General features: G+C 54.7%; 2 protein-coding genes across 10 annotated transcripts; one reads left to right on the top strand and one right to left on the bottom strand.

The window, feature by feature from the left end:
* Nucleotides 1-289: 289 nt before the first annotated feature.
* Nucleotides 290-8,459, top strand: CKAP2L (cytoskeleton associated protein 2 like). Of its 4 annotated transcripts, none has more exons than XM_083880303.1 (9): nucleotides 335-392; nucleotides 1,382-1,448; nucleotides 2,697-2,763; nucleotides 4,007-5,100; nucleotides 5,526-5,718; nucleotides 6,942-7,097; nucleotides 7,452-7,515; nucleotides 7,824-7,874; nucleotides 8,032-8,459. In XM_083880303.1, the coding sequence occupies exons 1-9, from the start codon at nucleotides 371-373 to the stop codon at nucleotides 8,385-8,387; spliced, it is 2,070 nt and encodes a 689-aa protein (XP_083736429.1). In that variant the 5' UTR covers nucleotides 335-370; the 3' UTR covers nucleotides 8,388-8,459. The 4 variants fall into 4 exon arrangements, with proteins under 4 accessions (XP_083736431.1, XP_083736430.1, XP_083736429.1 ...); XM_083880302.1 differs by having other exon boundaries at nucleotides 7,824-7,971; nucleotides 8,063-8,459; XM_083880304.1 differs by lacking the exon at nucleotides 2,697-2,763 and having other exon boundaries at nucleotides 329-392; nucleotides 7,824-7,971; nucleotides 8,063-8,459.
* A 927-nt stretch (nucleotides 8,460-9,386) lies between these two features.
* Nucleotides 9,387-14,129, bottom strand: LOC310920378 (cytosolic purine 5'-nucleotidase-like). 6 transcript variants are annotated; one of them, XM_083880321.1, is made up of 18 exons: nucleotides 14,088-14,129; nucleotides 13,154-13,227; nucleotides 12,950-13,067; nucleotides 12,775-12,870; nucleotides 12,597-12,688; nucleotides 12,449-12,506; nucleotides 12,239-12,332; nucleotides 12,076-12,129; nucleotides 11,904-11,987; nucleotides 11,725-11,766; nucleotides 11,532-11,639; nucleotides 11,305-11,371; nucleotides 11,017-11,187; nucleotides 10,790-10,841; nucleotides 10,638-10,698; nucleotides 10,339-10,515; nucleotides 10,080-10,181; nucleotides 9,387-9,978 (listed from the first exon to the last, which is right to left on the bottom strand). In XM_083880321.1, the coding sequence occupies exons 2-18, from the start codon at nucleotides 13,170-13,172 to the stop codon at nucleotides 9,931-9,933; spliced, it is 1,443 nt and encodes a 480-aa protein (XP_083736447.1). In that variant the 5' UTR covers nucleotides 13,173-13,227; nucleotides 14,088-14,129; the 3' UTR covers nucleotides 9,387-9,930. The 6 variants fall into 6 exon arrangements, with proteins under 6 accessions (XP_083736447.1, XP_083736448.1, XP_083736445.1 ...); XM_083880322.1 differs by lacking the exon at nucleotides 14,088-14,129 and adding an exon at nucleotides 13,956-14,052; XM_083880319.1 differs by lacking the exon at nucleotides 14,088-14,129 and adding an exon at nucleotides 13,669-13,785.
* Nucleotides 14,130-14,385: the final 256 nt, after the last annotated feature.

Here is a 14,385-nt window from a genome sequence, read left to right as displayed (position 1 = left end):
TGCACGGCATTGGATGGCGTGGTATGGCATTATGTGGCATTGCATGGCATGGCATGACATTGCGTGGCCAGACGTGGAACGGCATTGCACACCGTGCCGTGGTACGTTGTGGCCTGGCTCAGTGTAGCCCGACGTGGCTTGTCACTGCGTTGCAACGCCTGTCAATGCAGGTACTCACTCCCGCCCCGTCCCAGTGACTGCGACAGCCGGAGGGACGCCTTGTCACCGCCTCCTACTCCATTCAGCCAATAATGGAGCCAGAGCTGGCGTTTGGCTTTCTCCATTGGTCGGTTTGAAGAAGGCGGTGGCAAATAAAGACGGCGCGGCGGTTGTTGGGCGTGCTGGTGGACGTGCTGCGGCCGCGCGCGGGATGGAGCGGCTGGGAGCGGCCGGTGAGGGGCCGGGAGTCTCGGATCTGGATCCGAGGGGTCCCGGTACTGGGAGGTGCAGGCGGCCCAGGGGCCTGTGGAGGCGGAAGAGAACGGAGCTTTGAGGCCCTGGGATGCGGGGGCGCTGCAATCTGCGGGCCTTCTGGGGCGGGTACCTCTTGGGGAGGCCGCGTGTTCTGTGGGTGTGCTGGACTGGAGACGAGCAAAGATGGGCCTGTGGGGGAGGGTGTTAGGGGTGGCCTGGGAGGCTGCTGAGGCCTTGGGAGGGAGACTGAGTGGGGGCGGTGTGGGTGAGGGTGTGTGAACCCGCGGGAGGTGCCCACAAAACGGGCCCAGGGACGCGGTAGGGGAGAAGGCAGTGTGGGAGGATTGGGGATATGCTGGGGGGGGGGGGGGGGGGAGGAGGGGGTCCTGCTGCTCCTCGGGCTCAGTGGAAGCCTTGGGAAGCAGAGAGCAGGAGAGGCTTGACATGTCCCTAAAGCCCAGGGCGAGATGTGGTGATCGGGTGAGACTGGGAGAGTATTAGAGACTGGCGCAGATGGGGTGATGCTGGTCTCTGGCTGTGAGATGCCCTGGTGCTGCAGCCAAACGGGGTGTCAGAAATACTCTTTGTCCTCCTGATGAGACACTCCTTGCTCTTCCCTCTTACTTGTGTTAGAAGAGAACATGGGTGCAGGCTTGTGCGATACACAGCTGAACTAGAACCGTGGGCAGCTTCTCTCCTTTCCTTCTGCAAACTGAGCCATGCACAGTTGAGGTGTTGAGTGGCATCACACTGTGAGGGTTAGGCAGCTTAAGTGCCAATGGGCCTCTGGGCAGTCTTGTGTGCATGGGAGTTTCTGGGAGCAGCATTGCTAGGCTCCCCAGGTGGGGAGGTCGAGAGGTGTGCAATGTATTGTTCAAGGGTAACAGAAATCCGTTGTCATGAGTACTCATTCTTTGAGTACTGAGACCATGCTGTGTGCACTGCATTTCCTGTCATCTCTCTGCAGTGCAACGAAGGAGGCGGCTGCCGAATTGCCAAACAGCTAAGGAAAGACTGAAATGCCCAAGTGCAAAGTAAGTTAGGAGGATGTTGGGCTTGGATGAGATGATATGTAAAGATCTGAGGTATAGCTGGCTCTCCCCACTGGCCAGTGTCTACCTTCTCTGGTCTGTGTACAAAGAACCAGCTCCTGCCAGGGCCTCGCTGTCTAGGTTCTGCCGTCACAGCACCCTGGCACCAGTCTGTAGTTACTGGCAGCAGGAGCAACGGAATGGTTTAAGTGCGGGCATTTCCCAATGGCTGATGGCGTCTCTTCTGCATATTTTATGAGACTGTGAAACTTTCTCATCTCAGATCTTGGCTCTGGCAGAACAAGCCCTGCTGTTAAAAATTCAGATTTGGAACCAGATCTCAAGGAAAGGGTGATGGGAGTCTCACCACTGGTTTTTAATGGCAGCTTCCAGTGGCCTTTGGAATATGTTAATATCAGGAAGGGGCATTTTCTGTGCATCTGGCAGGAATATGTGAAGAGAAGAAGCAGGATCAAAGAGCACAAAGAGCAAACCAGTCCCTGTCACCAGGCTCTGGGAAACACCACTAATAGAAATAAGATTCATGACCTTTCTTTTTGACATAATGCAGCACTTGGGCGGAACAGAGGATAGTCCCCTCACTCTCTAGGCTCCTTCCTACAGATAAAAACTTACGCAGGCATTAATCTTCCTAGAGGACTGAACTGCTACCCAGGAGCAGAGGGGTGGGAGAGCTCCACAGCTCGCTGCTGTCAGAGGGCTCCAGTTCTCTGTGGAGGAGGAGGGGAGGACAGAACTGGGGAGCTGACAGTGGCCTACTGTCCCACCTTCCTGCTTAGCTACAGTGTCTGGACAGCTGCAGGACTTGTGGATTAGCCACACTGCAGTGAACTCTGGTCAGAATTCTCTGAGACACCACTATAACCCGCAGCATGGCAGCAGCATGACCTCAGCTGTCTGTGACACACAGGGCAGTTTGGGAGCCTCCAAACTACCTGCCAGATCACCACCTGCAGGAATCATTTTGGTTAGTTTTGTTGTGCATGGGAAGTGACAACTTTGGATGTTAATGGCTTGTGTTGCTTTTCTGTTGCTACACAAAAGAATGAGAATTAATAGTATGTGGTAGTATTCCTTGACAGGTTTTTGATTTCTGAAAGCTACTCCTAAGCTCCTGTGTCTGAGACAACCAGCAGTGGGTTAGATATTTAACTCTTTCTGCTTTTCTTATGGCTGATAAATAACCTGATAATTCATTAAATGACCTGGTAACTTGTTGTACTTTTACAGACCCTTTTTAAAGGTCTGGACTAATCACCTGAATCTACCCTTAGAACCAGTTTCTAAATTCAAACATGTAAGTAGGAAGTTTGAGTCTTTCATGTTTTAAGTGAGTCTGGGCAGAATGAGGTCAGTCCCTTGTTGGGAATGAGTGTTTTATGGTTGCTTAAAGAATCACTGGTAAATGTATCAGCAAAAGCAGGTTTAATAATAAAGTGAAAGCATGACAAAGTTCATTGTCAAGGTTCACTCTACTACTTACTGGATGGTTAAAGCACATACAGAAAAAGCAAGCTAAAATTAATCAATCTAAAACCAAAACTAACCCAAAAATTGTCTATGTGGAGGCTGGGGGAGTGGCACAGGGGAAGGAAAGAGTAAGGATAAAAAGGAATAAGGATGGTCCATTGAGTCACAAGATTCAGAGCATACTGCCTTGCTAATCTGAGCACTGGGCTTGACCAACAGTTTAGGCCTGAAGCACTAAACTTAACAGCACTTAACGAATAGGTTAAGTTCAACAATTTAACAAAGTATTCATATAGAATTTACTGTAGCACAATAATAACTTGCTTACAGGCCTGACTTAAAAATCTAAAGTACTTAAGAACCAAGGAAAGCCACATTCATGGAACATTTGCTCTAGTATACTTTCACACACATAGACCATACTTTCACGTACATAGACCTTTGTACAAGGTATATATCTGTGAAAAATTCCCCTCAGCTTCAGTGAAGGACTCATGTTGTTGCCTTTGTATCTTCTCAACAGGCAAAGGGTTGAGCCTTGGGGAAAGGGGGCATCAGCCCAGGCTCTGTTGACATCATTTGCTGTTCCTCCAGGTACAGCAAACATGAGAGTTTGCTGGCTCTGAGAAGCCCCACTCAGAGGGAGATGCTGGTCCCAGCCCATAGAGTCCAAGAGAGCTCAAAAGATCTCACTCAGGATCGCTTGCTTATCGGGTCACAAGAGGAAGTATTTTAGTCATCATAATTTTTCATCCTGGCTGCAATTCAGATCTGTAACTTGATTTGAAAACCACATCCCCAAGTCAGGGTCATGAGTTCCTGACTCCAAATGGGGGACATACTACAGATTGCTAAATAGCTGGCAATGAGTCAGCTAGCTGTTTTTCAAAGGAGTTTAGCTTAGTTAGGAGTTTCAGTTTGGGAGACTGAGCCTTTGCCGATGTCCTGGTGGGTGTTCTGTTATTGTTGTACTGACAGCTGCTTTGTCACATGACTGTCTCCTGGGCCAGCTGTCAGGGTCTGACCAAGCTGCGCTCTCCTTGGAGCTGAGCGCTGCTTTGTCTTTCCAGGTTGACAGGAACAAGAAGGATGTTCCTGAGAATGTGATGGAGGGTGCTCAAGAGGATGGCAAACTTGGAGCCAAATCCTCGCAGCACACTGGCCAGACTGCTCAGAAGAAGCCTTCAAATACATCCCAGAGAGCAGGAGGGGTGCATCCAGTGCAGCCAGGGAGCAACATGAGACTTCCTGCTTCTGCACAGACTAGAGGCAGTGTCCCACCTTCAAGCTCTGGTCATCTAAATCCAGAAAGGAACCAGAAGTCTGCACAGGAGACTGTCACTGCAGCAGCACCTCAGGTGGGAAATGACCACCTTCCTCCTGGGGCACCTCACTCCCTGAATGAGGGGCTGCAGGACAGGCTGGTCTGCCACAAGGAAAACTTCAACCCACGAGCCTCCACATCCCAGGAGCTGATCAGAACTTTCCAATCTGATGCCAACAGTCTCGAGAAGAAGAGATTTTTGGCCCACAGGCAGAGCTCAGCTGTAATGTCAAGGCCTGTTCTGGGTCCAAAAGACAGAATTACTAACCGCCAGAAGGAAGAGCCAGTTCTGGATAAATTCAGGAAAACCATGCCAGAATCCAAGAGCATATCTCAAAATACAAGTATCAGAACTCAGCCACTGCAGCCCTCTTGGTTCCTTCCTGCTTCTGCTAAATTGCTATATAAAAACCCAGGGACAAGCCAGGGAAAAACTACTACAGTGGGGCAACCTGGCACAGCTCCAGGTGGGAGTCTGAAGCACCACAGCCAACCTCTCCCAGTGAGAAGACTTCCCACCAAGCCTCCAACCTTGGGCAAGCCCCAGGGGACCACAAACCTGAAATCCAGCTTGAACCCAGGTGTCACTTTGCCATGGTCAAGGCCCGTGGTTAAGGAAGGGATGGATAGGAGGGACATGAAGGTGGTGCCTCCTGGACACATAGCAGCATCCCAAGGGACAGGTCATCCAAACCGTTCTCACAGCATACACAATTCCAAAACTCATGTACTTGAGGATGATTTGAGAAGTCAGAGAAATCAGCTTAAACCAGAGCTGCCAATGGAAAGTAGCATGCAGGCTAGGCGCATTCCAAGGATCCCATCAGCTGCAGATCGTAAGTAAGTGGCAGCTCTGGCCGTTTGGGTCCTGCCTCCAGGAAACAGCAAATTTAAAGGATTTGACTGGGTGAACCAGCACCATCCTGCTGAAAACAGAGTCCAAAGTCTTTTATCAGCAAAAGCTTATTGGGAGGTTGATGGCCTGAAAAAGAAAGGGTTGGGGATGATGTTGGGTGGCACCGTGTTCCGCACCGACTGATTCAATCAGTGGAAGGAGAGTGTGTGGCCACTCTCCCGCTTAAGCCTCAAGGCTTATGCTTGAGAGTGTTTTCCTTTCCCAGTCTAGAGCTCAGGTGTGTTTCTGAAATAGATGTACTGATTCTTTTTAAGCAGCTGAAGTTGGCTAAAGGGAGATTCCAAGGAAAAACAGCCAGTTCTTGCCAAGCTACTGGGGTGGTAACTGTGATCTCTTGGTCCTTGGACAGGAAACAGCTGGAGGAGTGGTTGGCATCCAAAGGCAAGAAATACAAGCGGCCACCAATGACACTGCTTCAGAAGCAGGCAGTGAAGCCATCCTGGAGTAAGGTCAAAGCAAAAGAGGAGCAAGAGAATCCAGGGCAACACTGCCAAGCAAAGATCAACAACATATTAACTGAGTGCCTGAAGCTCGTTGAGGAGGTGGGAATGGGAAAGGAGCTGCTTGAATGAGCTTCTCCTCTCCTGGAGTGTGTCGGGGATGAGGGCCATACCTCTCCAGTAGCTAAGACAGATTGGGAACAAATGTTCAGTTCCCAGAGGGGAAAAATAGGAAAATAAAAGTCCTCATAAAGTTATGGGTAGGCCAAAGGCATGCAGTGAGCTGTGCTGACTGGGAGAATAGAGAGGTACTGTGTTAAAAGACTGTTGTGGTTTAACCTCAGCCAACGGCTAAGCCCCATGCAGCTTCTCACACAGTCCTCCACCAGCAGGACTGGGTAGAGAATCATAAGGGTAAATGACAAAGAATTCATGGGTTAACGTAAAGACAGTTTAATTAGGAAAGCAAAAGCTGTGCACACAAGCAAAGCAAAACATTGACTCCATGTTTCCCATGGCCAGGCAAGTGCTCTACCACCTCCAGGAGACCAGGACCCCATCACATGTAGTGGTGACTTGGGAAGACAAACAGCATCACTCCAAATGTCTCCCCACTTTATGTACTGGGTATAGGGTCTGGAATATCTATTTGGTCTGTTGGAGTCACCTCTCCTGGCTGTATCTCCTCTCAGCTTCCCACACATCCCCAGCCTCCTTGCCAGTGTCACAGCACAAAAAGTAGAAAAGGCCTTGGTTTTGTGTAAATCCTGCTCAGCAATAATGAAAATACCTTTTATCATCACATTTGTGCCTGTTACAAATCCCAACCGCAGCTCCATACCAACCACTGGGAAAGAAATTAATTCTACCCCAGCCAAAGCCAGCATGGGCCTTGTGTATGTCACTGACAGTGTCCTGGAACCTAGCAGTGCAGTCTCCAGCAGCAGCCCATGCTGATTGAACCGATTTGAGGGAGGATCCCTAGTGGGTGTCACAGCTTGAGGTAGGGCCTTGGTGGGCAACAGTTGCTGGGAACACTGAATGCTAGGCCTGCTCCCAGGTTTACTGGCCCTAGTTAATGCCAGGCACTGAAGTCTATCCTTTGACACCCCTCTGAAATACTAGACTCAATTATCCAAGGGGACGATAGAGGCAGGACAGCTTTTATCTGATGTGGTTATGTAGGAGACTTGCAAACTCAGACTTTAGAGGCCCTCCTCCTGAAGAGTGCCAGAAGCTGTAGTCAGGCATGGACTGCTTCCTGGTGCACACACTTGTCCATGCCATGGACACCTTTCTTGAGGCGCTTACCCTTCTCCTTCCAGGGTGTCCATGCAGAGGAGCTCGTGGCAGTGCTATCCCTTGTGCCCCAGGCAGAGAAATTTGCCAAATTCTGGATCTGCCAAGCAAAGCTGCTGGCCCGGAATGGCCCCTTTGACGTGTTGCAGCTGTACAGAGAAGCAGTCAGTGCTGGGGCTGAGGTGAGTGGGGCATGCCAGCTCCCTGTGTTCCCTGCCTTTGCACTAGAGGCCTTCCTCGAGATCCAGGGGCCAGGTTTTGAAACAAGTTTAGCAGCATTAGTCACTGGTGAAAAAGTCCTTTAGAACTGCCAGTCCCATTCCATGCTGCAGGATATGCCCATGCAGGGTGGGCACCTGGCCAGCTGTGCTGGGCACTGGTGGATTCCTCTGGGCTAAAGGGAATCCTGCAGCCTCTTCCTGCTGTTCTCAGCACAGGGTGTCGTGCAGCAAAAGCCTTTCCTCCTATTCAGATGTAACTCTGGTCTCCATTCCCATGCCAGACCTGCCCTGACCCATGTTCTGCTTTTCCTGCAGCCAGTCGAGGAGCTCAGGGAAACTGCTCTCAGTATTTTGAAGGATGCTGGCCAAAAATTGGAAGGTAACGTGAGCGTTGTGGGGTTGACTGGACCATGGGCAGGCGGGGGCTCCCTTGGTGTTGCCAGCCAGGAAGCAGCACAGTGTATAGTCTGTTGGAGAACCTCCTGTCCCTCCTGATGAGCGTTGTGAAAGTCTGGAATCCTGATCTGAAAAATGGGATACTGTTACTCTGCCTGGGCTAGGGAGGGAGGGTCCTGACCCAGCAAGCCTCTACAGACAGGTGCCCTGCCCCTATCCAGAGTGCCGAGGTATAATCCCTCTCTAGCAGCTGCTCTCTGCAACTGTGTTGCCGTTTTCCTTTCTTGCCAGGAGAAAAGGCAGAGGAACCCATTTCTTGGGAGCCTAGGACACCCTGTCCAGGTGAGAGACAGCCCACAGCATCAACTCCAGGCCTGGAGGGGAGGCCTATGACCTCTCTTCCCCTCTCAGTCAAGTTACAGGTTACATCTGCATCCAGGTAAGGCTGAACCTCCTACTCCTGGTAGCACACACTCTCCATGCTGGTGGTCCTCCACAGGGTTTACCCAAGGCTCTTGTCCTCTCCATAGAGGACAGGAATTCATGGAAGGCCCAGAACTGAAATTTCTGACACCTGTGCGGCGCTCAGTACGAATTGAGAGGGCTAGGAGTCACTACCCAGAGATGCTGAAGGACCATGACCCTGTGGTGTCATCCCTCAGTGAAATCCTGGATGCTGAGGAGACTTGCTTCTTCTTCCGGAAGAATGTGGCTTTGCCAGAAGTGACAGAGCTGGAGGGTTTGAGATCATTTCCCCTCAAGAGCTCCCAAGGGGTTCCCAGCAGGGGCAGGCTGCCTGCCCACCATGCTGCCTCACACACGCTCCTGACTGCTCTTGCTGCCCCTCAGATGTAGAGGGGATGGCACAGAATAAGCCTGTATCAAATATCTAAATGCTAGTTTACATATATTAAAACTTGTGGTAGAGATGTGTGTGGGCTAGTGAATGGTGTGGAGATACCAGCTATGTCTCCTGGGATTGTGTTTCCCAGGACTGCCCTCAGCTCCTCTGCCACATGACACACACTCTGATTTTCCTGCTGTAGAATGGTGTGATTTCCAGGCACCTCCCAGTGTTTGGAAGCAATGTCCTGAGTGATTTGGTCTGGAATTGCCTCATGCCCTACCTGGACAGCATCTGTATGTCCCCTACTGAGAGGCATATATGCAGACCTGGTGTCTGGAGGCACAGGTGGTAGCAATAGCTCTGCCTGAGGGGCTTGGGGACTTTCAGTGCCCCAGCAGATTCTGTGCAGGCCCCAAGACTGACAGCAGCACCAAGAGTTGGAGAGAACCTTGAGATGCAGCAGGCTGGGCCCTCCACTTCTGGACATGTTTGGGAACTGGGGACAGATCAGCCCTGTAAGTGCATTCAGGGCCCCTCTGTTGCTGTCCCTGTACTTGGAGCAGGCAGCAGCACAAGGTACCAGACAAGGGGCTGGCAAGGGGATTGACAGGTGTTCTCTGCTGTGAACAGTGCCTATATGGCAGCTGCGGAAGGTGGGAGGGGAGCCCTACTGTCATCCACCCAGCCCCAGCAAGCAGTGGTCCTGCCCTCATCATGCGCTTTTGCCTCCCCTCTCCCTCACAATGCACCCAACCCCAGCCTTGGCTCAGCATCTCTATTGAGTCATGGATGCTGGCAGAACTTTTCAGAGCAGTGTGCTGGAATTCTGGCATGAGACTGGCTCCACTCAGTGGAGTGCTGCTGGCCTGGCCCCCTCTGCAGAGGTGGTGATAACTTGGGGCTGCCAACTTCTCCCCAGGGGCTTGCACTTGTCCCAGTGGCTGGACAAGGGTTTGGAGACTGCTCTTTGTCTCCACTTCTCAGGTGCAGGGACAAACCAGTCTTCCTTTCAAGCAGCCAATTTTATGTCTCTGCAGTGCCAGGAGTTTTGAGTATCTTTTATAAATAGAAAAGGGTAGAAAAAGGAAGAGGGGAACAGCAGGTGAAGGGGTTTCCACTGGAGCACCTGTCACCTCCAGAGCCCCACCCCCTCCACCCGGCACTGCAGTGCTCCTGGCCAGGCCCAGAGGCTAAAGGGGCAGGAGCTGCTGGGACCCCAACTGCAGTGGCCTATTCACCCTGGTGTTGGATGGCCCCAGGCTGTCACTGAGCCTGGTGGGAGAAGTGAGGAGAAGTTAAAGGAGCAGGAGCTAGCAGGCTTGCGGGGGGGCCTCTCTGTCTCTGGGCACAGTCAGGAGAAGGTCCCAACTGCCCAGGGACAGGTGTGACAGGGACCATGAATCAGGGGCCACGGTCAGTCACCAGCCACCTGTGGCCACTAGAGGTGGTAGCTGGCCATAAGTGGCTTCGATGTGGCAGTGCAAGTGGTCCAGGGCCACTGAATGCCCTCCTGTGGGTCTGGCACCTGGCATAGCAGCAGTCAGGGTATGCTCAGGCTTCTCCATCATCTTCCTCCTCCCCACTTGAGTCCTGGGGGACCTGAGACAGTGCAGAAGGGGGTCAGTGGGCACAGGACTCCCAAGGGCATCAGGATGGCAGGACGCTCATGTCCTTCTGCCCCTCTGTTCCCTGCCACCCACCTGCTGGCCAGGATCATCATGCTGGGCCAGCCAGGGAGGAAGGGCAGTGACAGCATCTCCTGAGTCCAGGCGAGAGTGCTCCACTGTTGACTCATGGGCCATCTGTGGGCAGGCGGACAAGACTCCCAGAGAGAGGCTGGCACCAGCCAGCCAATGGGTTGGGTGCCCACCCAACACCTCTATCAGCCCCATGCCCCCCTCAAGCAGGTAGGGAAACTGAGGCACAGTGGGTGACCAGTGGGGGCTGGGGGCTGCATACCAGGACAGGGGGTGCCCGGAAGAGGTAGCTGAAGGGATAATAGAGGAAGTTGATGAAGGAGGCAGCGTAGAGGTCTGCATAGCGCATCAGCTGATTGGCAAAGAGTGTCTGACGTGAGCCACAGCGGAAGAGGCTGCCCATCTTCCCATAGCACATGTCCATCTCATGTGTGACTTTCTGTAGGTGCAGCAGGACAGTCAGGGCACCCAAAAGCCCCTGGGGGGCCCCCCACAGAGGACGCTGTGGCAGGGTGGTGAGCTAAAGCTGTATGTCAGCTGGGATAGTGCCCTGGGTGTCACCTGGATCCGACGCTTGATGGAGCTGATGTCTGGGCGCTCATTACTGCCACTGTCCAAGTGCCTGGAATGGATCAGACCCGGCTAAGGGCTCACCTGGAGGGTTCCCCACAAGTGCTCCCACTCCTGCTTGTCTCCCACCCCAACTAACTCACTGGTACAGCTCAGCCAGGAAAACATCCAGGCTCCGCAGCTCCTCAAACAGCTCTGCAAGGCAACAGGGCCAGCTCAGTGCACAAGCATCACCCACTGCCCAGCACGACCAACAATGAGGGTCAGGGCATTGCTCACTGAGGCAGTTTTGCCACCGAGGGGTGTAGGAGGCTCCAGGCCTACTCCCCTTGCATGGCAAAGTCTGTCTCCCCAGCCTGGCACTGCTTACCACTCTTCTCCGTCCAGACCTGCAGCTCACGGGCCAGCTCAGGAACCACCAGAAAGGTGCGCCAGCCCTGACGCTTCTTGGATTTGAGGATGTCCCCAAAGATGTGGTCCCCCATGTAGAGGATGTCTTTGCCCTTCACACCCAGGAGGTCACACACCACATCTGAGGAGCCTTTGACAGCCAGAGGTCAAGGTTGGGGGCGGGGGGGGGGGGGGGGGAGGAAGGGGGAGTGAGTATATTCCCCTATACTTTTCAGAGAGCCCAGACAGAGCCCAGCTGAACACTTACCACCAGAGTAGACAGCACAGTGCTGGAGGGGGCCAGTGTATGTCCCAATGCGCAGCTTCCCCGTGTCCTGCAGGTCAAGAGGACCCCAGGATGGGGACACAGTTATCTCTGCCTGCTTGGTGTCCAACCAGCCATGAATCTACTTTGCTGTGCCCACGGGAGTTCCCTCAATGCCTAAACAGTGGCCACCACCCCAACTAGTGCTGCAGCAGGGAAGAGGTCCCCACCGTGTCGACTTGGCGCAGGACAGTGCCCTCAGCAAAGAAGAGGGGTTTGCGGGTGTCCACAACAATCAGGTCGAAATAGGACCTCCAGGGGCGCTGTGGGACGTCAGCCTATGGATGCCGGGGAGGAGGTCAACAAGAGGATGCTGATGGCACCCAACACGTCCCACCCAGCCCACACTGGGAACAGACTCACCTTGTCCTCATTGCTGAAGTCAAACAGGTAGGACATGATGGCCTGCAAGGACATCTGGCATCATCACTGCTGCCCCCAGGGAAGGCAGACCCTGCCTGTGCTTCAACACATCCCCTCTGCCTCCCCCATCCAGGACCAGCTGGACCTGGTGGTGGGGAACATGGACACTCCCTACTCACGTCAGTGTAGGTGTAGTCACTGTTGGTGGCCAGGAAGACCTTCCCCACCTCCTTCATGCGGCTCAGCAGCAGTGGCACACGGGGCTAGTGAGGGGCAAGTCAGTGGGGGGAGCACAGAGGCAGCCACAAGGAATTGACTGAGGGGAGCAGAGTAGGGGTCTGCACAACTCACATCCTTCACCACATATTTTTGCAGGTTCTCTAGCGTTTTCTCCTTGAGGCAGCCCTGCAAAAGGGGTGGGGTGAGGCTGGCCAAAATCTCCCAGCATGTGCGTCTGGGAAAACCCCAGCACTCTCAGCACCCACCACCACCAGCCCCTGCCCATTGCACCCACAGAGAGGTGGACATGGTCCATGGCCTCGCGCACATCCTGGAACATGCTCCGGAAGGACATGAAGAGGTTCCCATGCTTGTAGCCTGTGTCACAGCTGCAACAGTCAAGAATGGAGGGGGTGAAGGGGCTGCCCTGCTAAGGGAAACTTCTCCCAAGATTTATCCCCTGTCTGATCCAATACCAAGCCCCCACCCACCACCTCCCTCTTACTTGACATATCTGGAGCAGTTGGTGAAAAAGTCCACAAGACAGGCATAGAGGTGGGCCTCTGTGGGGGAGGGGGCTGTGAGAGGGGGTGCAGGGCAGGACACCACCCTAGGGTGGTGGGAGGGCCAGGACAATGGGGGTTCTCACTCACCTGTGAGGTTGAAGAGGGTGTTGAGGATGTGGAAGCGCTTCATGTCATCCCGCTGGATGAACTTGTTGGGGTAATAGTGGAGGATTTCGGCTCTGGGGAGGGAGCATGGTGCTGTACTCCACCCTGAGGGACCCCTCAACTTCCCCCTGCCCCAGGGGTGGTGAATTCCTAGACTCACCCCTTGAGGAAGCGGAAGCCATGGGCACAGACTAGCAGGTTCCCGTGGGAATCCACCTTCAGCAGGTTCCCATACAGGGCATCAAACACCAGCCCCCTGCACCACACAGCTGTCAGTGGGTGGGGGGCTCACTTCCCTTCCCCTTCCATGTCTGGGACCCCCTCCACAAACTGACCGGGTGGGGAAGGTGGGGTCATATTTGTAGGCAAGGATCTCAGGAGGGTACCCAATGGCAACAAGGTGCTCCAGCAACAGGGCAAAGGCCAGCTCCTCATAGTCAGGGGACTTGTACACTGCAGGGGGGAAAGAGGGATGTGGGCAGGGGCTGGGGGAATCCCACCACTACCCCTCCCTGCCTTAAGCCCCCCCCAAAACGCACTGGCCAAAGTGTAGTCCATGTCAAAGCCAAAGCACTTGATCTTCTCCAGCGCCAGGCTCCGGTTGACGAAAATCCTGGGGTGGAACATGGGGGGAGTTACGGGGCGAGGAGAGGTTTAGGGCTGGGGGTGGTGCAGAGAAAGAGATGGGGTCGTGTTTTCCTATCCCAGTTTCTGGTCAGTGCTCTGGGAGGGTCGTGTGCTCATCCCAGCCCAAGTCCCCCATAGCAAGTTATTGGAGCAGAAAAATAGGCTATGGAGCTGGAGAAGGGAGGGGAGGCAGAGGGTGTGCAGGGAGAGGGGATAGTGACTACTGTTTGGACCTGCCCCCACCCCGGCATGTCCACATGACAGCCAGGGCCTCTGTCCTCTCCCATACCTGAACCCCGGGGCCCTTTCTTCGAGTCCTGCTCCCCTCCCCATGTGCCCTCCCACCTATCCTTCCCCAAGCCCTCGCCCCGCATCCCCAAGTCCTGCTGCCCCCATTGCCCGCCAGTTCCCCGCATCCCCAGCCCACCGGTGCTGGCAGTCTCTCCGCAGGGCCCGCGGGTCGCCCTGCCGCGGGCCCCGCTGCCCCGCCGCCGGGCCCCGCTGCCCCTCGCTGCCCATCGCCACTGCCTCCGGGCACCGCCTTCGGCCGCACCACTTTAACGGGGCCCTGCGGAATAGCCCCGCCCCGGCCACCGGCCGTGCCCGGCCCCGCCTCGGGCAGCACAGCCGGGACCGAGTCGCGCACCCCGAGGTGGTAACCCCCAAATGGGACAGTCATCGCCGCGTGCTCCCCACCCCCCGGGGTACGGACACCTCCTCACGCGTGACCCTCTCTCACGGGGAAGGCTCCCCGTGCCTTCCCTGAACGGGGCTCCCCGTTCCTCGGCCCTGCTACCATGCTGTCCCCCATCGTGTCCCCCCGACCCCTGGGCCCAGATCCCTGACCTGCTGTTTGCCTAGCGGCGCCGCTGGCAGCGGGAACCGCCCGGCGGCGAATCATTAACCGAGGTCAGGGATCGGCCTCGCCGCCGCCCCAAAACCGCCCCGATGGACGCCGCGGCCGGGCGAACACACCCTAGCCTCACAACAGGGGAGATCGGGACGGGAGGGAGCGCCCACGTACCCTGGGACACTGCGACCCCTGCCCTACGGCGCTGCGTTAGCGTCCCCACGCAGCATATAAAGCACCTGCCGAAACCTACGTGTGTCACCCGCTGGGACCGTCCCCCTCCTCCAAGCACTC

Source organism: Zosterops lateralis (genome assembly GCF_965231275.1).
Source record: "Zosterops lateralis genome assembly, chromosome: 30".
Classification (NCBI taxonomy): Eukaryota; Metazoa; Chordata; class Aves; order Passeriformes; family Zosteropidae; genus Zosterops; species Zosterops lateralis.
The sequence above is the reverse complement of the archived record's forward strand: the minus strand, read 5'-3'. Positions and strand labels throughout refer to the sequence as shown.

Excerpts from the sequence above, each read along its gene's own strand:
- CKAP2L (XM_083880302.1), top strand. The coding sequence starts at position 371 with ATGGAGCGGCTGGGAGCGGCCG. Across the intron at positions 5,719-6,941 it reads GCCTGAAGCTCGTTGAGGAG|GGTGTCCATGCAGAGGAGCT; the intron begins GTGGGAATGGGA and ends TTCTCCTTCCAG. Across the intron at positions 7,516-7,823 it reads TGCTGGCCAAAAATTGGAAG|GAGAAAAGGCAGAGGAACCC; the intron begins GTAACGTGAGCG and ends CTTTCTTGCCAG.
- LOC310920378 (XM_083880319.1), bottom strand. The coding sequence starts at position 13,760 with ATGGGCAGCGAGGGGCAGCGGGGCCCGGCGGCGGGGCAGCGGGGCCCG. Across the intron at positions 12,871-12,949 it reads GACCCCACCTTCCCCACCCG|GGGGCTGGTGTTTGATGCCC; the intron begins GTCAGTTTGTGG and ends TGTGTGGTGCAG. Across the intron at positions 12,689-12,774 it reads GGCTTCCGCTTCCTCAAGGG|AGCCGAAATCCTCCACTATT; the intron begins GTGAGTCTAGGA and ends CTCCCTCCCCAG.